This window comes from Mchenga conophoros, linkage group LG14 (assembly GCF_057382185.1).
Source record: "Mchenga conophoros isolate Kocher_MC1m ecotype Shallow Benthic linkage group LG14, M_conophoros_male_GT1.1, whole genome shotgun sequence".
NCBI classification, from domain to species: domain Eukaryota; kingdom Metazoa; phylum Chordata; class Actinopteri; order Cichliformes; family Cichlidae; genus Mchenga; species Mchenga conophoros.
The window spans coordinates 6,461,711-6,488,621 of NC_140539.1; the positions used below are offsets into that span (position 1 = coordinate 6,461,711).

The following is a 26,911-nucleotide window of genomic DNA, read 5'->3' on the forward strand; positions in this document are numbered from 1 at the left end:
TGTGAAGCTATCAGACTTGTGTAATTGTTTCCTGTACGTGGGCAGGAAAATTGGCTTAAACCTGAGTCCTAGTAACCGGTGGTTGCCAGGGGGTCACCGACCCATCTCTAGGGCTATTTGAGAGAGTCACTATCTAGCTCAAGAAAAGTAAGGCCTTACCACAATTATTAGGGATGCTAAATATAACCACATTGATGTAATGGTTCCACACAGCTGCCACCAGATGTCAGTGCAGGTCTTTCCCTGGTAGTATAAATAACTGACAGCTGTTTCAATTTGTTTTTTGGAGAAAACACTCATGTATGTGTTTTAGTTTATCCCAACTAACTAAAAAAACAAAATCAATTAAAACTAGATTTCACAAAAACTTGTAATAAACTTTCAAAAAAAAATGCTTTGATATGAAAATCATTTTGGCTGACACTTAAACTTCTAGCAACAGGTTTAAAAATAAAATGTGGGCAGAAAAATGTGATGCTAAGAACACCTGACTACTGTCAGGTGTTCTTAGTTCTTTGTTCAACACGATGAGCGTGGGTATAGAAAAGAGCACCCCTCCAATTATGTGTCAGGGCTCAGGGAGGTGCAGCCTTGAGCCTGGTTCTACCGGAGGTTTCTTCCCCTTACAAGGGAGTTTTTCTTTCCCACTGTCGCCAAGTGATTGTTGGGATTTTTTCTGTGGGCTCTTTATTTTACAATTTAAAGCCCCTTTAGGTGTGATTTAAATAAATGTGACTGCACAAAGTAGATCTACTCTAATCGGGTATTAACTTGTAAGTTGGTGTTGTGGTTTACAATTTCCGCAAAAAAAATTTTTTTTTAAATTGTTAGATACAAAATTCTTAAATCAAGGTCCACTGTTGGCCGATTTTCTTAGAAGACTACAGTTTAAAATGCATGACTCATCTCGACAGATACACCCTATCCATTTCTGCCTGTGAGCAGTGCAGCTACAAGCCGACACATTTTGAATGGACTCTGGTAGAAAAACCTCCCCCGCGGAGACGGAGCGTCAGCGCCGTGTAACTAGACACTTGGCAGTGCTCATACCCTCCCGGCCCTCCTCCTGCCTCTCCTCATCACCCCGCCAGGAGGAAGGAAGACTTGCGGTCACGTGCACTCGCTGCGCGCCCCCGTGCACTCGAACAGAGGGTGCGATACATAATTCGGTCCCGGGGAGGGGACACCTCAGTCCGGCCCCTTCTGTCAAAGCCCGCTGAGCCGCAGCCTGCACACAGCAGGACGAGGCGCGGATGCGACTTCTGCTTCCTGCCTGCGAATGATGGAGAGTGAGGCCGGGAGGAGGACCAGCGCTGCTTTTGTTGCAGGTACAGCGGGACTTCCAGCGGCCGAGGAGGGACAGGGCAGAACGAGGAGCACCGCAGACGTAAACACTGCCATGCCCTGCTTCATGCAGCAGCGATCCTCCGCCCGCTGCTCCTCCTCTGCTCCAGGACAGAGCGCTGTGTTCTAGAGGACAGCTCGGGAGGAGGAGGAGAGGGTAAATATTTGGTGCTGAAGTTGGGTCCGGGATAGGAGGCTGTCGCTGAGGCAGACTCACTGCTGGGGATCTCCGGCAGCCTGACTCTGCTGAGTCCGCGCTCTGCGGCCATGCGGCAGGCAGCATCCAAAGACCTGTTCCCTACATGAGCGCCAGCTCCTGTGAGTAACAGCACAAAACTACCAGCGCTCCTTCTCAGCGTATCTGCAGTGTTGTACTGTACTCTGGGAGCAGGCACACTTTCCACATTTCACAGAGACGTGATGAGCTGCTGACGTTTTACTGAAGCAGGTGTCTGACACAGGAATCAAAGCTGCCGCTGCATGACTGCTCTGTGGGACCAATCTCTTTGTTGCCAGAGTTCACATTAAGAGGCAGCACCATGGGTGCCAAGCAGGCTAAAGGCCAGGAGCCTGCAGGAGCGAGTCCTCAGCACAGTTGGAAGCGGACACCCACCAAGGAGCGGGGAGACATCTTAGCCTCCCTCATGCTGAAGTCAGGGGACAGGCTGAGCCGTAGCGGGACGCCACCACCACCCTACCAGCGCCGCATCGGCATGATCCAGGAGATGATGCTGATGGCCAAACAGGGCAAGCAGGATGAGGCCACGGAGATGCTGAAGACGCTCCGACAGGTAGTCGCTTAGTCTGCTGTGTGAATGATGCTTTTTCTTTCTGCACACTTCCTCTGTTCTTTCCTGTCGTGCTCTATTACCTTAAGTTAATGTCAACACTGATGCTGAAAGAGAAGCCAGGCTCAGACTAACCGCTGATGCTCACTGACTGAAGCCATTCAGAGACTGACTTCCTGCATGCCTGATGAATTGACGTCCTCCCTGCAAGTATGCCTGGCAGTGCCTGAGTCTGCTGCATGGGTACAGAGTGGAGAGAGTGCTGTGATTTACAACCTCTCTCAGTCTGGATGCTGCTGTTGCTACAGAGAGAAGAAAAAGCCCAACAACAGGCTGGGAGAATCTGGTGTGGCGAGAAACAAAAGGGAAGCAGGAGAAAGAAAATGCCACCAGTTGAATGGGATGATGTGGAGAGCGGCAGAGAAGGGAAGGGTCTGAGGATGACAGGGGTAAAATTCTGAGAAACAATCTGTGTTTATTACTGTGACAGTAAGGAAACTAAAAAGAGCAGATGAAGACAGTGAGGGAAGAAACTGATTTCGACACACTTCACAGAGCCCATACGCTGGCAGTGTTTATAGTTTATCCCCTCGTGACTCAAACTCAGGGAGCAGCACCTGAGGCTTATAGACACATAGCTTCCCCAGATTACTGTTTGGACTTTGGAGATTTTCATCAGAATTGTTCTGTTACTATTTACTGATCAAAGCTCTATGCACTGGTGGCAGATGGCGGTGATAAGCAAACGTTAACACAAAGGTCTGTGAAGGTTCTCAGGGTGAGATCTAAAACCTGCAGGACACCGGCCCTCAAGGCCTGGAGTTGGGGACCCCTGGTGTATACCTTTCCAGATGTGCAAGCTACCTTTTTGATAGGCAATAATGCACCCCAGTATCACCAGAGATGCTCATAGCAAGGGCCCTCTCCTCTTTAGTTTGGAGGATACGCCGTTCATGTTTCCCACAAAGAATTTTAGATTTGGATTGATCTGATCACAAAGCAGTTTTCTGCTTTCAGTCCATTTTAAATGAGTTTTGGGTCAGAGAAGACAGCAGTGTTTCTGAATCATGTTCACATATGGCTTCTTCTCTGCATGACAGAGCTTTAACCTGCATACGTGGGTGTTCAGAGACAGTGATTTCTGGAAGTGTTCCTGATCACATCTGTCAGTGCTGTCTGAAGGCCTGAAGGTCAAGGACATCCAATACAGGATTGGCCTTGTCCCTTGCTTACAGAGATTCCTCCAGATTCTTTGAGTCTTTTTGATGATGTCATGTACTGGAGATGATGAGATATTCAAAATCTTTGCAAATTTAGGAGTCTGGACAGTGGTGTATTAATCTGCAATTGTCTACACTTCTGAGAATCACTGGCTCTCTCAGATGATCTTTTAATACATTTTCAACTTTTTACACAAGTAACCAATCAGTGTAAAAATGTTCCTGAACTTGTTTCATGCTAATATTTTTCATGAAATAGTCAAATCTGTTCATTTAAATGTTCGATATGCCTTAGGTATCCCATTTCGAATCAAATATGGATATGTGAGATTTTTAAGGCGTTGCATTTTGTATTTATTTACACTTTACTCAATGTCCCAACGTTTTTGTAACTGAGATTATACTTTATGTTTTCACATGCTGAAATAATAGTGACACAGTGTAATATGCAATGTTTTGTAGTTCATGTGAGGTTGTGTCTAGCTAATTTCAAGACGTGGAAAGAAACAATTTTTGTTTCCATGTAAACAAATTAATGTTAATACGCTGGTAATTTGGTCATCTAGTAAGTTTTCTCCAGGCTGTGATCCCTAGTGTGGGATCTAATGAGATAAGCACTTCCAAACAGACCTGAGACTTCCATCTAGAAAGACTCATAATTCATGTTTTGTGCATAGCCTTTTCCCCACTTACACTCCATGTTAGACTGCCAGTAACCACAAAAATGGGAAAATTAGGCATATAAGATGTTGAAATGAACCAGGATGCTTACTGGTTTACTATAGGTCCACAAAAAGTTTCAGGAAACTTAATTTTTCAAGAATTAATTTAATTGCTCAAGTTGATTGTTTTCCCAACAGGTACAAGTTCCTCCAGCACTTATTCTTTTATTTTGTTATTATTGGTTGTTTCTGTTTTCACAATCAGCTATTTCAGCATCACAAGCTCCAAGTCAGATGCTCGTAAACCTCCTGAAAGCAGAACTGCCTGAAACAAAATATGATTAAGATTTAGTTTGAAACAGGTAGAAAAATCGACTTCCCCAAATGGTTCCTGTTTCTTGTAGGAATTTCAGACTATTTCCTCTTGAAAGAATAAGCTACTTTTAGATCTGTTTTGTTTGTTTGTTTTTAGAGATTTTCCACTTTAGAAGCAGCTTATATGGCTGCTTCAGGTACCTCTACCTAATGGCAATCAATTTAACCACTGTAACGGCCACTACTATATCTACAAGATCTCTATCAGCACCTTGTTCTTTCTCATGGTGTCAGTAACAATAATAATCAAATAATTATTATTTATGTTATTATTTATAATAATTTATTCATTATTTTATTTATAATAAAATGTATAGCCTAGCTTAGTGATGGAGGATTTAGGCCATTTGTTGTAATGCTGAGTGGTGGAAAGAAAACGTCCAACTAGCACTGAGTAATCAGTAAACAGCAATCTGGGGAAGCTGTATGTCTATAAGCCTGAGGTGCTGCTTCCTGAGCACCAAATAGTACCAAATAGGTACTCAGGGATGTTGGAGACTGAAGGATGTGGTCTGTATTTCTTTATCAGCAGGGTGTTCCAGCTTTAGAGGCCAAACGAAGAAGGCTGAAAACAAACTGGGTTGCCTTACATTTGCATTAACATAATAGAGATAATAACAGGTTTTGATGTTGGGTCATGAAGGCATAATTGGAGGAGTTCCAGTAATATAATGATGATATTTAGTTTCATGTTGCGTAGGGCCTGTGCTCTGCCGGAACAGTATGTGACGGACAGAAACAGGATGAATTGGATAAAGACAATTACTATGAATAAAGGGAAGCAGGAGGAGAGAAAAAAGAAAGACTACCATTAGTGTTCAGCTAAAGCAGAGGACAGACAAGAAGTGGTGGTGAGTGATTTCAGAGACAGTGAAAGACAGCACTTAGAGGGAAACATGACAGAGAGAGAGAGAGAAGGGAAAGGGAAACAAGGAGAGATGAAAGTGAAGCGCTGATTTTGAAGAGTGTGTTGGTTACGAGCGTCTCTTTATTGTTGCTTGGAAACAATGGCGATAAACTGGCGAGCTTGAATCAAGTAGACATTGATTAATGAAACAGGAGCTCTGTTAAGAGATAATGAGGAGGCCTTCTTCTCAATCAATGCTCTTCAATTAACTCGCAACCAAAAACTGGCATCTCTCTACACCGTTCGCCCCCGGGCCCCCTCACAGCTGATCGCTTAACTGTAAGAAAGAGCGCCGGAGCGTGCTTTACTGGCGCTAAATTTATCTGGCAGGGTTCCTTCAGGTGTTTCCACTCAGCTGCATGGGATTTTTTTGAAGCCATCACATGTGACCAGGGTTTCAGTAGTAGTAGCAGCAGTGGTGTAGCGTTGCGGTTGCCTCTAACGTCTGAAGATACCAGTCAGCTGCTGAAATCCTGTGGAGCTTAACTCAGGGAGTAAGTCTGGTTCACCAAACTCTGTTTCATCACAAGCATGCGATGAAAGAATGGCACCTGCCTTGTGAGGAGGTATCCCATAGATCTGAATTGTGGCAGTGATGTTAGAAAACACAAATGAAATCCAAATCTACCGTTATGGATAAGGTTCGACTCTGACATGTGCTGCTAAAATTATTTTATTAGATATGTGATGAGGGCTGAACAGAAAAATGGCAAAAATGATTAAAACAAGCATAGACTAAATCCACATCAAGGAGAAAGGGATATTAAGATGTTTCAACTCTGTGTATGACACTGAAAGAGTGGGAAAAAGAAAAAGTAAGGATGTAAAAACACAGGAAAACCTTCAAAATAACCAAGGAAGTGAACTGTAAAGGACACCAAGACAAAGACCGTGACTTCATGTTACAGCAGCATGATTTGTGTCCAGAGCCTCCAAAGATTCGCCGTTTTCCCAGAACTGCAGAAGTTCCCTGTGGAGTTTTGTGCTGTTTTGATAAAGCACGTCATAAAAGAGTGGATCTATCTCCATACATTGCACTGATGTTCGCTCAGCCATCTTTTATTTTTGTCTAATCAGCACTTGAGGGGCAGTGTCTCAACATGGTGCCATTTGATTGAATGATTCATATTGTCCGCGGCTCTTTGAATCACCATGGGTTGAGTCCTGCCGGCAGTGCTAATAAGCAAATTCAAGATCGGTCGGGCACCATTTCAATAGAGACAATGACATGGCAGTCAAAACGTCATGAAAGAAGCCCCAACAGTTACATTAGCTGCCCCTTGTTTTATAGATAGAAAAACAAGATTAAAAAAAAAAGAAAACTCTTTCCCTCATAATTGTCATAATAAACTAGCCAGTTAACCTGTTTATTAGAAGAACAGACTAGAACAGACTCGCCATTGGATTAATAAAAATATGATAAAATAAATCTAAATAACAAAAATTAAAAAAGAAAAAAAAGATATAGTCATGTGAGAATTTCTTTTTAATGTCTGCATACATATAATAGTAAAAACTATCTGACTACCAATATATGATCAGCATATACACTATATAACTTTTATGCATAGATTGAATATAAAAGATGGCTGTGGTAATGCCAAAGTGTGTGAATCTTGCATTCTTTCAAATGGCTAGCAGGGGGGGGGGGGACTCCTCAGGTTGTATGCATGCCTATGAAAAAATGGCCATCAACTTCCTCAGTGATTGGTTTATGGGCTCCATCGCTACCTTAGAGTTTTCTTCAATAACAGCATGATCTACATTTTATAAACAATGGTCCTCATTAGAGTCCGCAAAGACAATACATCAGGACATGATTTAGGGTGAGCCTATGTTGTAATTAACAGGTTGATACTGTAGACTCATACGTGCTAGGTTAATGCTGCCTGTCTGGGCCCTGGACACTGTCTTAAAAGACAATCTTGTTCTCAGGAGTTTCATTTCCTGGGTGAATAAAGGTTCTGACTCTTAGCATTTGTTTCAATGTCTCACTATGGGATGCACCTCCCTGAGTATTCCTCAGAAGCATGTATCTCATTCTGCCAATCCTGATTGGGTGTTGATTGCCACAATCACATTGGGCAGAGCCACCCAACCTTTAAATAGCTTGCACTGTTACATAGTCGGTATTCAAAAACCTATTCTCATTTCAGGGCATATATCTCAAGTTAGCTAGCTTCTTAGGTAGCCTAAGAAGCTAGCTAGTTTCATAGGCTAGCTAGCTGTCCACAGACAGGAGTGTTGGCTATTTCGCGTTGCCAGATGGTAGCTAACTAACGGTCTCCAACAACGGCTAGCGCACCAAGCTGGCCTGTCAGAAACAGATCCCTTGTTGCCCTCAGCCAAAACTGCGGCTGATGGTTTCGACATGGAAGGGAGTCGCGGAAGCTGAACCACAGGCTGGCACCATGTTAATAATAAATAAATACATAATCGACAGTGTCTGTGAAGGTTCTCAGTCATCCAGGTCATCGTAGTCTAAGGAGCTTGGAAAGAAAAACGTCTGGACTTCTTTGAGTTGCTTGAAGATGTTTCACCTCTCATCCGAGAAGCTTCTTCAATTCTAACGTCAAATGCTGGAGAGTCCCAGATTTAAGTCTTAGGGGAGTGTCCCCCAAGAGGGTCATGAACCCACTGTTGATACTCTACCTAATCACACTAGCCAAGGGGTGAAAACGGGTGTGGGTCACAATCAGCCAAGGTTTCAGGTGAACCCGCTGTGAAACCTAGCCCCACCCTATCATGTGATTTCCTGAGGTCAAATGGTCCAGGATGTGAGTGGGCGTTAAGGTGTCTGGGAAAGGATCTCAAAACTGGATTATAGATGGCAGACGGTTGGTGTCGTAAGCCACCGCCTCTGTTCAAAGATGGTCGTTTACAGTGGACATAGATGGATTCTTTCACTCTTCTTTCAAACCGTGTCTTCTCTGTCCAAAATGTGAACATTGGCATCCTCGAAAGAGTGACCTTTGTCAGCCGAGTCTTGTCCTGTCGAGGTGGCTCTTCATCGACAGTGACAATCGACAGTGATTGCTCCACATGTCATTTCGTGTTTGTGCAAGGCTGTTAAATATGGCATTTATTTTCTTATTCTTTACCAAATGTGAGATCCCGGTCCAGATTCTCTTACAAAAATAACAAAATGGAGGCCTGTCTTGTCAGAGGTGGCGCATACTGTTTGGTCAGGATGTGATTTTTGATAAGGTTCAACATCTGCTTCATATATAGCTCCACCTGCCTCTGTTGCCATTTCCTTTTATTTAGCAAAGAGCTGCACTTGATCCATTGTGTTTGTGTTTGCCGCGTCTCTTCAGCTCCACCTTTGTTAATATTCAGCTGGGTTCCAACCACTGCTTTGATGTTGACCGATCCTAATTAGTGTGGACTTTGCTTTCACTAGAACTGTTCTCAGTATGCATGTGTGTGAGTGGCTATGCATTTGACACACAGAGGCCAGGATATTAGACTATGCATTTTTATGCTTTGTCATGCATATTTCATAAGAGGGTAACGTTAATAATGTAATACCTTTCTGGAGTGAATATAAATGAACGCACACGATAACGATGATAGTGATTATTATTATTTATATGTTTTTTCCATAATGATTGTCGTTATTAGTAGCTAATGTAAAAAAAAAATTATCTTTCTTCTCTCGAGCTGTTAACTAATAGAAGTATCACACACACATACAGTTTCTCCTATCACACGCTAAATGTTCCCGGTTATTACCACATCCTAATGAGTTATCCAACTATCTTTGGTTTTTTATTTTTCTGTAAGTGCACTGTTTGTTCCCGTCTTGTCCCCCCCCCTGTTCTATTGTTAGTGTGGTATTGAAACATGAAATTAGGCTCTTGGAAAAACTTGGAAGAATTCTAGAAATATAATCAGTGTCCTAAACTGAGCAAAAATGGATACTTTTGTTTCCATATATTCATTAAATCCATTACTACTGGTAACAAGTTCTGCTGACAGATTTTTTTTCTTCCATTCACTTGTTAGTGTACTTCACAGATCAGACCTCATCGTTAGTCCAGAGGTTTGTAAGCCAGAAGTCAGACATTGTGGAAAGGTTTAAAACTAGCCAGTTATTTTCAGGCTACTGTCGCTGACCACTATAGCATACACCTGTTGATGAACTAATCATACATTTCTCTTATGTGGTGATTATTAACTATTAATGCCACCGTTATCTGAAAACACAGCCGCTGATTGTGTGTGTGTGTGTGTGTGTGTGTGTGTGTGTGTGTGTGTGTGTGTGTGTGTGTGTGTGTGTTTGTGTCAGTCGAAGCTGCTGTCATTATTTGCAGCCACTCCTACGCAGAACAATAAGCAGCATGGAAACCTCAGTGAGTCATAGCTTTCTCTAGGAGACTGAGCATCCATCAGTCTCGCTCTTCCCTTTTCTCTCATTTCTAAAGGTCAGTCCTGATGCCACTCAGCTGGCAATAAAATGCCTGCAAAACAAATCCAAACACATGAAAATATATCTGCACTTACCTACAGGCTAAAAAGTGTCTGGATTCTTGTTACACACATTCTTTCTCTCAGAGCATCTTCCAAGCAGCATTCTAGCATCCACACAAATAATAATGGTATAGATAAAAAAGTTAGTAAAGCAAATTACATACTGGATACAATATGCATCCTGTTACACGGGACATATACAGACCACACATATAATGAAAATATACAATTTCAACATTTTCTTTATGAAGCGCATAAATCACGACTATAAATCTGAGCTTGAAGTTTGATCTTGGGGAACGCTAACTTTACCCCAAAGTGAAATACATTTTGACAAAATACCAAAGTGGCAAACTGTTTTTGCCCAATATTTTTTTCTGTATTTTATAATACCCCCCCCCCCCCCCCCCCCCAAAAAAAAAACCAAACAAAACAGAAATCCTGCCCTCACTATCAGTTGGTCTCACAAATGTTAACTTTGCAGTTCAAAAGAAAATATACCGAAACTATATTTCTTTGCAGTTATAAGTATATTAAATGGTAACTTTTTTAGTAACTATGCACTGTGTGCACAATTATTAAAGTAAGAGTAATAAAACAACTCAGAATTTACATATAAACATTTCTGACATGTCAAAGAAAATCAGTGACCAATATAGCTACCCTCACAAGCCTTCCATTCATGGAGTCTGTCAGTTTCTTGATGTGTTGATGATCAACTTTTTGTGCAGCAGCAACCACAGCCTTCCAGACACTGTTCAGAGAGGTGTACTGTTTTCCTCTACTATAAATCTCTTGCTTAAGCAGGGCACACAGGTTCTCAATAGGGTTTAGGTCAGATGAGGAATGGGGGCCATGTCATTATTTTTTCATCCTTAAGGCCTTTACTGGCTAAGCATGCAGTGGAGTACTTCGATGCATGCGATGGAGCATTGTCCTGCATAAAAATACTAGTCTTCTTGAAAGATGCAGACTTTTTCCTGTACCACTGCTTGAAGAAAACTGGGAGTAAGTTTGATTTTGAGGCCATCTTCAACCTGAAAAGGCCCAGCTAGCTCATCTTAATAAATACCAGCCCATACCAGTACCCCACCTTCACCTTGCTGGCGTCTGAGTCAAAGTGGAGCTCTGTGTCCTTTACAGATCCAGCCATGGGCCCAGCCATCTGGTCCATCAAGAGTCACTCTCATCTCATCAGTCCATAAAACCTTTGAAAAATCTGTCTTCAGATATTTCTTGGCCCATTCTTGATGTTTCAACTTGTGTGTTTTGTTCAGTGGTGGTGGGGTTTCAGCCTTCCTTACCTTGGCCATGTGTCTAAGCACTGAAAACCTTGTACTTCTGGACACTCTGGGTAGGCTGCAGTTCTGGAATATGGCAGCCCTATAGGATAATTGGTTCCTGATAGCTTCACTTTTGATTCTTCTCAAATCTTTGGTAGTTAATTTCCGTCTTTTTTTCTCAATACGTTTCTTGCGACCCTGTTTGCAACAAAACATTTGATGTGGTTACGCCCCAATATCTTAGCAGTTTCAAGACTGCTGCATCCCTCTGAAATACCTTTAAATCTTTTTTTTTTGGCCCATTTTGCCTGAGGAAGAGAAGCTGCATAGAAATTATGCACACTTTTATATAGAGTGTTGATCTTCCCAGGCCACGCCCTCACTCATTATGCAAATACACATCACCTGATATGCTTAAATCCAATAAGCACACAAGTTTATACAGCTTGAAAATTTGCATAAAAATTATGATATGGCCAAAATACTCACTTGCCTAATAATTGTGCACACAGTGTATTGATTCAACCACAACAGAATGAACTTTTGGGAATTTACTTATTTGGATGATTGAGCATGCATCAAGAAATATTTAGTGACATTTTTTATTAAAGTGCAGCCTAAGCTTTAAGCATGGTCATTAGCTTTGAAAGTGTGATATTAGATAAATTAGTTGATCTGATGATGGAGCTTGAGGAGAAGTTGTTACTAAACCCTGAATTTATGTAAAATATATAGGCTAATGCTTTGGATGGTAGCAGAAGGACATTACCATCCACAACGTCTTGCCAGCAGCACAGCTAAAAATGAGCACTCAAGCAGAAAAAACTGAGAGTCCTAGAGCTCACTCGTGGTCTGCAAAGCGTAAATGCAGAATATTTTGGTGTTCCAGCGTTTTCTGCTTTGACAGGATCAAGCAGGAAATAAATGTAGTATTTTAGAACTACAGTTATGTATTTGGGAGCTGGACCAGACGTTTACAGAACAAATTTGTGCCTAGATTAAACCTTTCCCCTGCACACTGCACGAGCTAGAGCAAAATGTCAGGATTTCTCACAATCTAATTGGCAGATTGCCATGAAATGAGCACATTCATGCTACCAAGAAAGTGACCTTTCCTTTACTCCCACACTCAGGACAAACTTTACAATTTTTGGTCCCGCTGTTAGTTAAGTTCTAAAAACATCAAGATTGACAGTAGTATTTCTGTTACATGGAGCACTCTCATACTCTTGTTGTACTTGTTAAAAACCCAAACATAAAGCTTTGCTAGTGTTTTAACCTTTTAATTTTGTTCCCAAACAAATCAACTTTTGGGTCCTTATAATGGAGCATGATGGATAATGTAAATGATTAATGTCATCAGTGACTTGAGCTCAAACAAATAGCATAGCATGGTTGTTTTGCTCAGTTGTACTGCATCCAGCATACACAGCCTGTGCTCTGCTTTAGGCTTCATATTAAAGTCAGTGACAGGAGCTTTTCCTCAAAATACTTTCAACTGTGGCAGTCTAATCCTCTCCTGCACACTTTCATGTGGCGTTGTCATTCATGTTGACTTTTGAAGTTTTAACAAGACTGCTGTTCATGCGTGAAGCTCTGCCAACAGGTTTATGCTTCATTGGCTTTGATGGGGCTTGAGATGTGACAAATTTTGTTTTTTGGCCTCCTCTCCAGAAACCAGACAGTCAGACAGCAGGAAGCAGTTCAGAGGGCTTTAATTCAATGCTTTAGGGGGTCGGGAAGTTTAAAAAGCTGCATTCAGAATGTAAACGTCTTTGACATACTCGCTCGGACTTACATATGAGGGAATGAATGAATTCGTAGCAGTCATGGAACCTGTATTCTTTTCTCTTTTTTCCCTCATTATCTTTCCTTTTTTTTTAATGTAGAGCCTGTTTATATGAAATGTGCTACATAAATATATTGCTAATACATATGGTCTTACTTAATGTGTGTGTAGGACCTAGGCATGGAATCAACATCACTGGATGACGTGTTGTACCGCTACGCCAGCTTCAGAAACCTGGTTGATCCCATCACGCATGATCTGATTATCAGTCTGGCGCGATACGTACACTGCCCCAAGACGGTAGGACAAACACACACACACACACACACACACACACACACACACACACACACACACACACACACAGTGTAAATAAATGTTAATAAAACCTAGTACCTCCTACTGTAAAGGCTCCTGGGCATGCTAACATAAACACACACACTGTCACTGACTGATGCTATTTATTGCGTTGCTGCTATCAGATGATCTCCTGACTCATTTCTTTGATACTATTTGGTTACGGAAGTGCTCTAAAGTGGCTGTGTATTATATGTGCGTCCTTGAGGGAACTACTGCTGCTTGTGTTTGTTCACTCATGTAGTCCGGTGTCACTGAAGGACAGAAAAGGAGAGGGAAAGAGAGCATGGAAGCAGCGACACACAATGAATAATGCAAGGAAGAAGGAGTGATGGAGATGAAGATAGGAATTCAGAGGCCTGATGTGTCATTTCAGTACATTCTGTTGTGAAACACTGTTGCCCTGAAGCTGGCTGCGTTAAAAGTCTTTTTTCAAGCAAACACTGACTCCATTTCAATGTTCTCAGCCTATGATGATGCAGAAACATTACTGAAATGATTAACTAATTGGTATAATCTATATGTGAGTGATTTGTGGCCATAAATCCTGACCTTTCTAAAGCAGGCTTTGCACTTTAATTTGATGGGTTTCCTGTGAAAACAGAATGCTTGAGATGTGAAAAATAAGTATTGCATATCTGCACAACTTCCACAGAGAAAAGGCAAAGAAACACTAATGGCAAATATTTAGTGCAGACCCATGATTGCCCAAGAGTCAATACATTTTTACCAGCTGTGCGTCATCATGGCAGAATTTGCTAATTACGCTGGCAAGTGTGAGTGTGTATGTTTGTGGAAAGCTCAATTATATAGGGATACCATGTGTTTGCGTTCCCTCGTACACACCGAGACATGCCTAGACATGCCTAAAACTGAGAGCAGCCACCCTCTGATGATATTTTATGCCTGATTTAGGTTTCTGCAGGGAATCTTTGTAGTCCCCACGTAATTTAGAGGTGGGCCGATCGATCTAGTATAGACACCAACAAATTTATACTAGTGTGATAGAATCAATGCTTTGTTTCTATGCTCTAAGTTCAGTGTGTAGCCCACTGAAATTAGTTTTTTGGAAATGAAACGATGCACCTCAAACATGCACTATGAAAAATGTCTGAACCTTTTTGTGTTGACTGTTGCATCTATTTTATTTATTTTTCTATAAAATATTTAAATAACAGAGGTTCACCCAAAGTGCTTTAGAGACAGACATTTTACATTTCAAGTCTCAAAAATTTCAAAATAAATGAAAAGCTGGTATGTTTTTGTTGCCTTCAATAATTTTGGAAAGTAAAAATCACAGTGATTTAGTGGTCATTAAAATGTGCTCAGAATTTGCTAATTGATTATGATTTATCTGATAAAAAGTAGCTTCAGATTTTTTTTTATAATAATAACTAGCATGTTTGTGCCCTAAATTAGTGGTTCTCTAACTGTGGTACGCATACCACTGGTTGTACGTGGGCTCCCTCTAGTGTTACGTGGGAAGTCTCTTTTTTTTTGTTTAAGATCAAATGATATATGTCTTATATATACTACTTATTGGGGGATTTCTGAAAAATTAAAACACACACCTCTGCTATATGCTGCATAAATGAAGACAGGAAACTAAACAGCAGTGATGTTTGTAGGGTTACTGAAGTTGGGCTAGCTGGTATATAATGGTGTGCTATGTGATCGCTAGCGACACAGCTATGTTTGCATGATGTAAACACATTAACACAGTGAAGCTGGAGGATGAAAACAAACTTTTTTCCACTCGATAAAAGTTAACATGAGGGTTCCCAATGTTAGGGACAAATGCAATCGCATAGCAGGATGCTGTAAATGGACCAAACGTCAGTCAGGAGAACAACTGAGATAATCCATCAACAATACGAGGTTAGTCATTAATATACTGCTGTATGGGCTGGGCTGTAGTTACATCGTAAGGTTTAACAGCTGAGCTTTGAAATGAATAGTGGTAGCAAAAACCAAGATAGGCCCACAGTGATCTCTGCCTTTATTTAGGGGCTTGTTTAGATTAAATAGAACAAGATACAAAGCATTAAAATGTTAAAAACACAACAGCCTTAATAAACGCAGATTAGTTTTGAACGGGAAGCAGGGTTTATACGTCATCACTTAAAGACCGGATATCCCACCTGCTGTGAATGTTTTAATGCAGTACAGTTGTTATTATTATCACTTGTCACATCCTTTTTATGACAGTTAAAATAAATAACATTCATATAAGAAATAAAATTGTCTCATGTAAACTGTATGTGGTGTTAAATAGGCCTATACTACTGTACTTTAATGTCAGTCATAAGGGTGGTACTTTAAGAGCCATATATTTTATGAGGTTGTGTTCATTGTGAAAAGTTTGAGAACCAATGCCCTAAATCAAGTTATCTCCATTAATGCTTGCTAACATAATGCGCTTTCTCAAAGAAAAAGGCTAACTGCATTAGTAATCCTGGACAAGGATCATTGATGAAACACCCAGAACACACATAATCTCCATATAAAAGATTTGGCATCACTCACTGGTTTGAAAGCCTTGACTTCAGCATTTAGACTGCAGGCATATATGTTTTAACTGACTTAAAGTGGATTAGAGTGTGAAGTGTTACGCTATCAGCTAATGCTAGCTCTTTACATCTAGTCTTCACTACAATGACAATAGTGAAAACAGTCCCCTTTGGCTTTTTATAACCAAGAGGTTTTATCCATCTTTTATATGCAGTTTATGAAACTGACTTGCTCTTTCCCCATTAAAGTGAGTTTTTGCCTTGCTTGCTGCTTAGAAACAAAACATGAAAACTTGAAGATTAGCATTATTTTTTTTAAGTAAGCTAATTTTAGCATAGCATTGGATGTAATAGCACCCTTTCATATTGCTATTAGACAGCCATCTAAACTTTCCGACATGTAGTACAGAAATATACTGCAAATGTCAAGATGACATTGACAAGATGGCGCCGAGTATGGCAGCCTCGTCGCGAGCTCCCCCAAGCAACGGCTTTCTTCTGTGTTTAATTTTACTTTTCCTTTATTTTTTCACGAGCAGCACTTGTCTCCTTGTGTACGACCGACAAACCTTACTGGACATAAAAGACGGTCTTTCTTATAACTTTCCGGAGTTCAAGTTTTGCAACACGGACGCTCCGTTTGCAGACCCCCCATTCATCTCACCTGAGACGCCTTTGTTCTCTGGCCCTGGAGGCCGCAAACGCCGACGCAGAGGGAGAAGATCTGGCGTTCTGGTTCGACTGAGACGGCGCACTTACAGACCACCGTTACCCAGTTTATTACTGGCTAATGTGCAGTCTCTGGAGAACAAGCTGTGCGAGCTTCGGGCACGGATCTCATTCCAGCGAGAGATGCGGGACTGCTGCGTGATCTGCCTCACAGAAACCTGGCTATCGGACAAAGTACCGGACTCCGCAATACAACTGCCGGGGTTCTCTGTGCACCGCGCGGACAGGTCACAGGATCTTACTGGGAAAAGCAGAGGCGGTGGTGTATGTTTCATGATCAACAACAGCTGGTGTGATTATGCGAACGTGCACCCGGTCAAATCCTTCTGCTCACCGGACCTGGAGTACCTGATGATTAAGTGCCGGCCATTCTGGCTACCGAGGGAATTTACAGCAGTGATTATTACGGCTGTTTACATTCCCCCACAAGCCGACACTGACCGTGCACTCAGGGAACTGTACAGCGCGATCAGCAGTGAGGAAACCGCACACCCAGAGGCAGCGTTTATCACAGCCGGAGACTTTAATAAGGGAAACCTGAAGAAAGTCTCACCAAAACTCCATCAACACATCCTTTTTAACACACGTGGAAACCGGCTACTCGACCACTGTTACACCTCTTTCCGGGATGCGTACAAAGCCCTCCCCCGCGCCCCATTCGGCCAATCAGATCACTGCTCCATCCTGCTCCTGCCCGCCTACAGGCAGAAGCTGAAACAGGAAGCTCCAACCCGGAGGGCGGTGCACTGTTGGACGGACCAATCGGAGTCTGCGCTGCGGGACTGTTTTGATCACGCGGACTGGGAAATGTTTCACGTGGCCGCCAGAGACATTGATGAATACACAGACTCAGTCTGTGGATTTATCAGGAAATGCGTGGAAGATGTCGTCCCATCCAGAACAGTTAAATCCTTCCCAAATCAAAAACCCTGGATTAACGGAGATGTTCGCGCGGCACTGGCGGCACGGAACACCGCCTTTGCCTCCGCGAACACATCGGACTACAAACACGCACATTACCAACTCCGGAAGACGATCAAAGCAGCCAAACGTGAGTACAGGGACAGGGTGGAGCAACAGTTTGACAACCCTCGGAGTATGTGGCAGGGACTAAACACGATCACAGACTTTAGAGGGAAAACCAGCACACCGCAGACCACGGCCTCTCTGTGTGAGGATCTAAACGTATTCTACGCTAGATTCGACGCAGCGAACACCATGAGACCGGACAGTGTGCGCACCGCGGATGACGTCAGTGCGCACGCTGTGTCTGAGGAGGATGTGCGGAAGTGCTTCAGGAAGGTGAACGCACGCAAAGCTACTGGTCCGGACGGGATTCCCGGCCGCGTCCTCAAGTCATGCGCGGCTCAGCTGGCTGGAGTGTTCACACACATCTTCAACCTTTCCCTCTCTCTGTCTGTAGTCCCAGCCTGCTTCAAAATGGCCACCATCGTCCCTGTACCCAAATCCTCCACCATCTCCTCATTGAACGACTGGCGACCTGTAGCCCTGACCCCCATCGTAAGCAAATGCTTCGAGAAGCTGGTCAGGGACTTCATCTGCTCTGCACTACCCGACTCACTGGACCCTCTACAGTTTGCATACCGCCACAACAGGTCCACTGATGATGCCATAGCCCTGACACTACACACTGCCCTGTCACACCTGGAGAAGAGAGACACGTATGTGAGAATGCTGTTTGTAGATTACAGCTCAGCATTCAATACCATCGTTCCCTCGAAGCTGGACAGGAAACTGCAGGATCTAGGACTGAGCAGCTCCCTCTGCAGCTGGATCCTTAGCTTCCTGTCTGACAGACGCCAGGTGGTCAGACTGGGCAGCATCACCTCATCCCCCATCACACTGAACACTGGTGCTCCACAGGGGTGTGTACTGAGCCCTCTCCTGTACTCACTCTACACCTACGACTGCACAGCCACTAACAGCTCCAACATCATTGTGAAGTTTGCGGACGACACTACAGTGGTGGGTCTTATCACCAACGGTGATGAGACGGCTTACAGGGAGGAGGTCAGCGCCCTGACCCACTGGTGTCAAGACAACCATCTCACCCTCAACGTCGCAAAGACAAAGGAGTTGATAGTGGACTTCCGGAGGTGCAGAGAAGTACACACCCCCATCACCATCAACGGCGCTGCTGTGGAGAGAGTGAGCAGCTTCCGGTTCCTTGGAGTACATCTGGCTGAGGATCTTACGTGGTCAGTACACACAAACAAAACAGTGAAGAAGGCGCAGCAGCGCCTCTTCTTTCTCAGGAGACTGAAAAGATTCGGCATGAGCCCCCGCATCCTCAGAACCGTCTATCACTGTACCATTGAGAGCATCCTCACTGGATGCATCACCACCTGGTATGGCAACAGCACCGCCTACAACTGCAAAGCTCTCCAGCGAGTAGTGCGGTGCTCTGAACGGATAATTGGAGGTGAGCTTCCCTCCCTCCAAGACATCCACAGGAAGCGCTGCCTGAGGAAAGCGGGGAGGATCATCAAGGACTCCAGTCACCCCAGCCATAAACTGTTCAGACTGCTTCCATCAGGAAGGAGGTTCTGCAGCATCCGGTCCCGTACCAGCAGACTGAGAGACAGCTTTTTCCATCAGGCCATCAGACTGCTGAACACGTCATAGACACCTCAGCTTCACTACTGGAACTTCAACATTATGCACTCCACACTGTATATAAATGCCACTTGTTTTGCACATTTTCAACTCTGTATATTTTATATATTTAATTATTATTATTATTATTATTATTATTATTTTTACTATTTAATTTGTAAAAATGTGTATACACACATACACACACACACACACACACACACACACACACACACACACACACGTAGGAAGATATTTAGTATACACATCCAGAAATGCATACACTATTATATATTGTACATATATTTGTTAGTTTCAGGTTGGCCATTCTTGTATTTTGCTCGTTTGTGTTGTTGTGTTTGCACATCTCTGTTGCTTGTGGGGCTCGCACACAAGAATTTCACTCGCATGTGCTGTGCCAGTGTGCCTGCACATGTGATGTGACAATAAAAGTGATTTGATTTGATTTGATTTGATGTGTACCAACACGTACACAGTTTGCAGTTTTCTCTGCTTATCTCATGCTTAAATAAGCCAGGGAACTTTATTTTGAAGAATAGTTGGTGCACCTTTGGAAAGATCAAATTAAGCTCAAAAGTAAAACTAGATTACACAACTAGACAACAAATGGATCAGACTCACTTTATAGACAGACTTCTTTAATGAAAACATTGTGTACAGTGATCTGTAGTCTAAGGGAAAAGGGTAAGGTATAAAATACTCACTTATATCACTGCAATAAGGTGCATTGTGGGAGAAATGCTTGACACACAGCTACAGTCAAAAAGGAGGGTACTGTGTGTGGTTCATAACAGGGGGATGGATTGTGTCTGAGAAGAACAGAGCAGGAATGAGAAAGGGTGTTGTTCAGTGAAGAGAGAAACACAACATAGCGTACAGACAGAAGCACAGAGAGGTGTTATCTCACGTGTTTCACTTGGCCATTCTGTCTGACACATTGCATCGCTGTTCTTTTACTTTTCTGACCTGGTTGTCAATAACAGTGTTTATTCTTTTCTTTTTAAATTATGGAATAGATAGATTATCAGAGCAGGCAACATTTTTCCAGTCTTGGGAAAAAATGTTGTATAGCCAGAGATTCAGTTCTATTCACTTGCTTCAATGAGGCATTTTCACCAGAGAGCTGCTGCTCACTGGATATTTTCTTTTATTCAGACCATTTTCTGTAAACCCTAGATGATGGTTCTGTGGGAAAATCCAGTGTCTAACATATTGCAACCAGCCTTTCTTTCACCAAAAACCATGCTATGCTCAAAGTCACTTAAATCCCATTTCACCCCCATTCTGAGGCTCCAGGTTTGAACTTCAGCAGGTTGTCTTGACCATGTTTACATGCCTAACTGCATTACTGAGCTGCTGCAGTCTGACTGGCTGATTAGGTATTTGAGTTAATGAAGTGGGGCCAGTGAGTGTGTTATGTTTGTAAGGCTTGGATAAAACAGCCTCTCTGTATTCCCTTGTGTGACAGCTAATTATTTTTATTGAAAAACAATTTCACACCTTGTTAAGGATAAATGTTTTGTCTTTGGCTGCATGAAGATCTAATTTGAGCCTCTCAGTAATACGTTATATGCTGTCAGATGCTCAGTCCTGTATATTCGACTGTTTCATTAAGCCTTGTTTCCTAAGGGCAGATGAACTGGTTCGGCATATATAAGGTGATATTTAATCTTGATGTTTTTATAGGCATTTGACAGGTACACGGCAAGAGTGTGAAAGTCAACTGAAACAGTAAAGGTAGTCTAGGTAGACTTGTAGCAAAACCAAAACTATGAACTACAAAAGCAGAGTAATATAATATTTGACAGATCTTTGACTGTGTGAATGCACTTCCTTTTATTCCGGCATTTGTCACTGCAGCCCTGAGAATCCGGGCAGTTCCACATACTGGTCCACAGCTTCCCCTACACAGGAAATTCCCATCAGGCAGCACCACAAAAGCAAAAAGCGTCTTCCCAGAGACCCCTTCCACCCAGCACTCAACCTGCTCTTGCATAAAGCCGGCTGCTTTGAGGCGGACTGAGCATGTTTTCCTTAGCACAATGCGCACTGAGTGCTGCACTTCCACTTTATTTTATACTGTGGTGGTTGTGTGTATGGCTGCTGCTGCTGTTATATTGCCGGTTGCATTTTTTTTTCCAGTATCAAATTTCTTGATGAAGCTTGTCGGATAGTATAAAAAGCAGTAATGTCAGTGGAGTATTAATCACACTGTTTATAACTAAACAGAGGTCCTGAGAACCTTTTAGCTAAGGACAGGATTAGCAGATTAGTGCGTAAACACAAATGGAATTGTCGAGTGGATAATATTATCCAACATCCTCTACAGGGAGTGCAGAATTATTAGGCAAGTTGTATTTTTGAGGAATAATGTTATTATTGAACAACAACCATGTTCTCAATGAACCCAAAAAACTCATTAATATCAAAGCTGAATGTTTTTGGAAGTAGTTTTTAGTTTGTTTTTAGTTTTAGCTATTTTAGGGGGATATCTGTGTGTGCAGGTGACTATTACTGTGCATAATTATTAGGCAACTTAACAAAAAACAAATATATACCCATTTCAATTATTTGTTTTTACCAGTGAAACCAATATAACATCTCCACATTCACAAATATACATTTCTGACATTCAAAAACAAAACAAAAACAAATCAGCGACCAATATAGCCACCTTTCTTTGCAAGGACACTCAAAAGCCTGCCATCCATGGATTCTGTCAGTGTTTTGATCTGTTCACCATCAACATTGCGTGCAGCAGCAACCACAGCCTCCCAGACACTGTTCAGAGAGGTGTACTGTTTTCCCTCCTTGTAAATCTCACATTTGATGATGGACCACAGGTTCTCAATGGGGTTCAGATCAGGTGAACAAGGAGGCCATGTCATTAGTTTTTCTTCTTTTATACCCTTTCTTGCCAGCCACGCTGTGGAGTACTTGGACGCGTGTGATGGAGCATTGTCCTGCATGAAAATCATGTTTTTCTTGAAGCATGCAGACTTCTTCCTGTACCACTGCTTGAAGAAGGTGTCTTCCAGAAACTGGCAGTAGGACTGGGAGTTGAGCTTGACTCCATCCTCAACCCGAAAAGGCCCCACAAGCTCATCTTTGATGATACCAGCCCAAACCAGTGCTCCACCTCCACCTTGCTGGCATCTGAGTCGGACTGGAGCTCTCTGCCCTTTACCAATCCAGCCATGGGCCCATCCATCTGGCCCATCAAGACTCACTCTCATTTCATCAGTCCATAAAACCTTAGACAAACCAGTCTTGAGATATTTCTTGGCCCAGTCTTGACGTTTCAGCTTGTGTGTCTTGTTCAGTGGTGGTCGTCTTTCAGCCTTTCTTACCTTGGCCATGTCTCTGAGTATTGCACACCTTGTGCTTTTGGGCACTCCAGTGATGTTGCAGCTCTGAAATATGGCCAAACTGGTGGCAAGTGGCATCTTGGCAGCTGCACGCTTGACTTTTCTCAGTTCATGGGCAGTTATTTTGCGCCTTGGTTTTTCCACACGCTTCTTGCGACCCTGTTGACTATTTTGAATGAAACGCTTGATTGTTCGATGATCACGCTTCAGAAGCTTTGCAATTTTGAGACTGCTGCATCCCTCTGCAAGATATCTCACTATTTTTGACTTTTCTGAGCCTGTCAAGTCCTTCTTTTGACCCATTTTGCCAAAGGAAAGGACGTTGCCTAATAATTATGCACACCTGATATAGGGTGTTGATGTCATTAGACCACACCCCTTCTCATTACAGAGATGCACATCACCTAATATGCTTAATTGGTAGTAGGCTTTCGAGCCTATACAGCTTGGAGTAAGACAACATGCATGAAGAGGATGATGTGGACAAAATACTCATTTGCCTAATAATTCTGCACTCCCTGTATAAGTGAATGAAAGGGGAAACAGACCCTGAAATACATATCGAGCTTCTGTTTTTCAACTAACAAGGAAAACTAAACATCAGAAAGAAAGCACACTCCTGGATAATACTGCCACTGTCGATAATAAAGCATCTCCCACACACGTAGATATAAACACATTACAGTCAATCCCAGATGAGCATGTATTGATTTTACAGTAAATATGAGACCAATCAAACTGCATCCTATTCATCAAGTCAAATGTGGAGCAAAGTGACCTTTCATTAAAGGTCCATCTAAAGAAGCAGGTATATATATTAATGTGCTGTGTTGTGTTACTAAATGTAGTTTCCCAGACAGACTGCATGAGCTGTTATATTTCTGTTTAATAAAAGTTGCTGCATGTTTCATTTTATACAATTAAAGACCCACAAAGAAGAAAATGAGCATATTTTTTTTTAACTTTATGGTATAAATTCTATGAAATTATGAAAATGATTAATCACGGAGGCTGCACTGTCAACACCAGTGGTGGTGGAAGTTTAAGGTGGACTCTAGGGGAGGACCAGAAATCTACTGAAACTAGTTTATTGGTACTTGAGCCTGTAATTGCTTCCAAATTATTGAGCAAAGGCTGTGAATACTATTAATACTATGGTATTTCTGTAGTCAGACAACAGAATGATTATGACACATAGCATATGCGTCATAATGTCATTTCATAGCTTCATTAATAGAAGTTTGTCTATTAAGTTAGAATGAAGTTGTTTTAATTTCTGTTGGGTTAGTTGTTACAACTTCTAAAATTAGGCTACACCTTTTTGTCTTTGTAACTATTGTGGCATTTATTTTTGACATGTTAGCTGTAAGAATTCAAAATCAGAAAGAAAAAAACATCCAAGTGACAAGAGTCCCAGTGACATTGCTATGCATTGGGTAAATTCTTATTAATCATGGCTGACTGTCAGATATCTGTTTCAGTGTTAATGGAAACTGCATGTGGTAATAAGGTCAACATAGATTTAATGAGAAAATGAACCATTTAGCATAAACTGTAAGGAAAACTAGTAGCTAAATTGTTAGCTTAGAGGTGTGGCCTGTCAAGGGTGTGAATATCCATCCGTTCTCTGCCGCTTATCCTTTTCAGTGTTGCGGAGCCTATCCCAGCTGTCTTAGAGCCAGAGGCAGGGTACACCCCAGACAGGTTGCCAATCTGTCGCCGGGCTAACACATAGACAGAGAACCATTCGCACCTATGGGTAGTTTAGTTTCCAATTAACCTATCCCCACTAACTGCATGTCTTTGGACTTTGGGAGCAAGCTGGAGTACCCAGACTATGCAAACACATTCCCATCAGGCAGCACCACAAAAGCAAAAAGTGTCTTCCCAAACTCCACACAGAAAGACCTGATGGTGGAATTGAGCTCAGCACCTCCTTGCTGTGAGGCAACAGTGCAAACCACTGTGCCACCATGCTGGTTTTAAATAGGTATTATAAATTTGATTATTTGAAGTAGTAATTTGAAATAATCAACTTGAACCAGAGTTGCCTTGAGGTGAAATATCGAAATAAAATTGATCGGAATTCATTGCAATGATATCAATTACCAGCAGCTGTCACTCCTCAGCGCTGCACATAATACAAAGCTGCGTTTCCACATGAAAAGATTAAGAGCTGCTGTGGGTGTAACAAAGAAGTTACACCCACAGTGGTGTAGCACAGGCGCTGGTGCATCTTTTACTGCTGTAGAAAAGACAGAGGAAGCAGTAAATTATGTAGCCTACCTTAAAGAGTGAACAGTGGGAACTGATACCAGCTGAACAATTGAACATGAAGATTTTAGGCTGATTCTTTTTTGTTGTTGTTGACTTTGTAAAAAAAAAAAAGTCTTTTTACTCTTCCTGTCTGTAAAAAGATATATTTTCTTTTGTAAAAAATAAAAAATAAAGTTGATGGTAACAGTAGGGTAAGTACCATAGAGATAAAGATGAGCATAGATGCTGTATTGTCAGTTTAGGTTGGGAAACAAATGTGTGTTCAGAGAAATGCCAGTTCATGCCTGTAACTCGAGTGTTTATCAGGTAAATAGAACCTCCAACCGCCCCGCTTCCCACAGAGTTGTTATGAAGTGAAGCCTGTCGTTTTTTTATTTGAGGCTGTAAACATGCAGTTTAGTTGGAAGTTTTAACATGGGAGTCTTTAATGAATGACTCACTTGTGGAAGCGGCAGTAACCCTTGGCTTCATTTTTCTACCGAACAGGTTCATACTTGCTAATTATATTTATTAGCAAGCTCTACAGTTGTAGCTTGAGTCTTAGAAAAAAAACATATTTAAAAATAGGGAAATTGGGGAATTTTTATAGGGAAATTTAGGCCTGAAATAAATTAACAGTTGAGTTGGTTCGGGCATCTGACTATGATGCCTCTTGGACACCTATCAGGCATGTCCTACTGGGAAGGAAGCCTCAATACAGAGCCAGGACTCAATGAAGAGATTATGTCTCTTGGCTAACCTGGGAACGACTGTGTATCGCCCTGGATGACCTGGAAGAGGTGGCCGAGGTCAGGGAAGTCTGGGCTTCTCTGCTTAGACTGCTGTGACTCCAGATAAGCAGTAGAAGGCAGATAAATGGATGGATGGATGGAAATAAATAAATCAACAACAATAAAATGTTGTAATGATGTGAGAAAGTTCACAACCTGGAGCTCTACTTTGGATTTGATCAGTAGTTGATAAAACTTGTGAAAATGTACCAACTGAATTATAAATTGGCTAGTTGCACAGGCTCCATGCACCACTGGTCCCTGATTTGATTGATTAATTATTTATTAATATGTAGACATTTTAGGAGGTTTATGTTGAAATAAACCTGCCAGCACATATTTCTACCATATTCCAACCATACTTCTGCCACCTTTGACAGCTCTGCCACTGAAAGAGCCCCAAGCCAGCTGAGAGCTGATTTTCAGCACATTCTGATAACTCGCTAATCCTTCCTGCCACATACCCTGCACCTTTTTCTAAATACAAGCACACAACAGCTGGTGAAGACCAGCCGCAACATCCAAATGCACACATTCATATTTAAGGTTAAGAAACATCCATCATTAGCACACGTATATGCATGCTGATACAAGCCTGCAGATGTGCTAAAGGATTTGACTTGATTAACAAAAAAAGCGTACGCTTTAGATATATGTGCAGCCGCTCAAATGCTCACTTGCTCTCACACATTTGGTGTCACAAACAGCAGCACAGCAGCCTCCACAGAGTGTGTGAAAGGTCTATTCATTGCTGTGTGACTCCAGCTAAGTGGGGTGACTAGTGAATCTTTACTTAGAGCAGCGGAAAGCTTCGCTGCTTTATCACTGCAGCTGCTCCGATTCTCTCTCTTTCTGCTCTCAGTTCTTTTACCTCTTTATTCCTCCTGTTTCACACCTCTTCTGTCTGCTCTCTTAATTTCTAATTTGTCTATGTGTTGTTCCATCTATGTGTCTGTGTCTCTACTTTTCTCGAGCTGTGAATCGGACAGCTCAGCTTGACTTTGCTCATAATAACAGTATCTGTTCCTGGATGTGTGCGGGTTCATCTCTGCTCATATTGCGGTTAGTCAAATGTCAGATATTTGCCAGTCTGTCACCTCATCACATTATCAGATTTGAATTATTTCATTTACTTGTCAAAATGTCAGCTAGAGCCATTCTAATTCAAACACAGATAAAGGTGCTTTTTATAGCATGGAGCTATTTGAAGAAGCTAGCAGCGAAGAGGCGATTCAGAGTGCACCAAGCATAAGAAAAAAGTGATTGATTTGTTTGGTTTAACCCATGACTAACCTTAAGACTTTCCATAGCAGTGCTTTTATCACCATGAAGGTCGTGTGGCTCAAATCCACCGATCCAAGCTGTTTATGCTCGAGAGTTAGAGCCACACCCCACGATCCTGTACCACACAGGTTGCGTAGT

The 26,911-nt window shown here is 42.1% G+C and overlaps 1 protein-coding gene across 1 annotated transcript in view; it reads left to right on the top strand.

Annotated features, from left to right (window-relative positions):
• Positions 1-1,121: 1,121 nt before the first annotated feature.
• Positions 1,122-26,911, top strand: part of lrrc75a (leucine rich repeat containing 75A) — an 83,376-nt gene continuing 57,586 nt past the window's right edge. The window contains exons 1-2 of the mRNA XM_085244932.1: positions 1,122-2,135; positions 13,013-13,141. Coding sequence (XP_085101058.1) covers positions 1,884-2,135; positions 13,013-13,141 — 381 coding nt within the window. The 5' untranslated portion in view covers positions 1,122-1,883. The remainder of the gene's footprint in view (positions 2,136-13,012; positions 13,142-26,911) is intronic.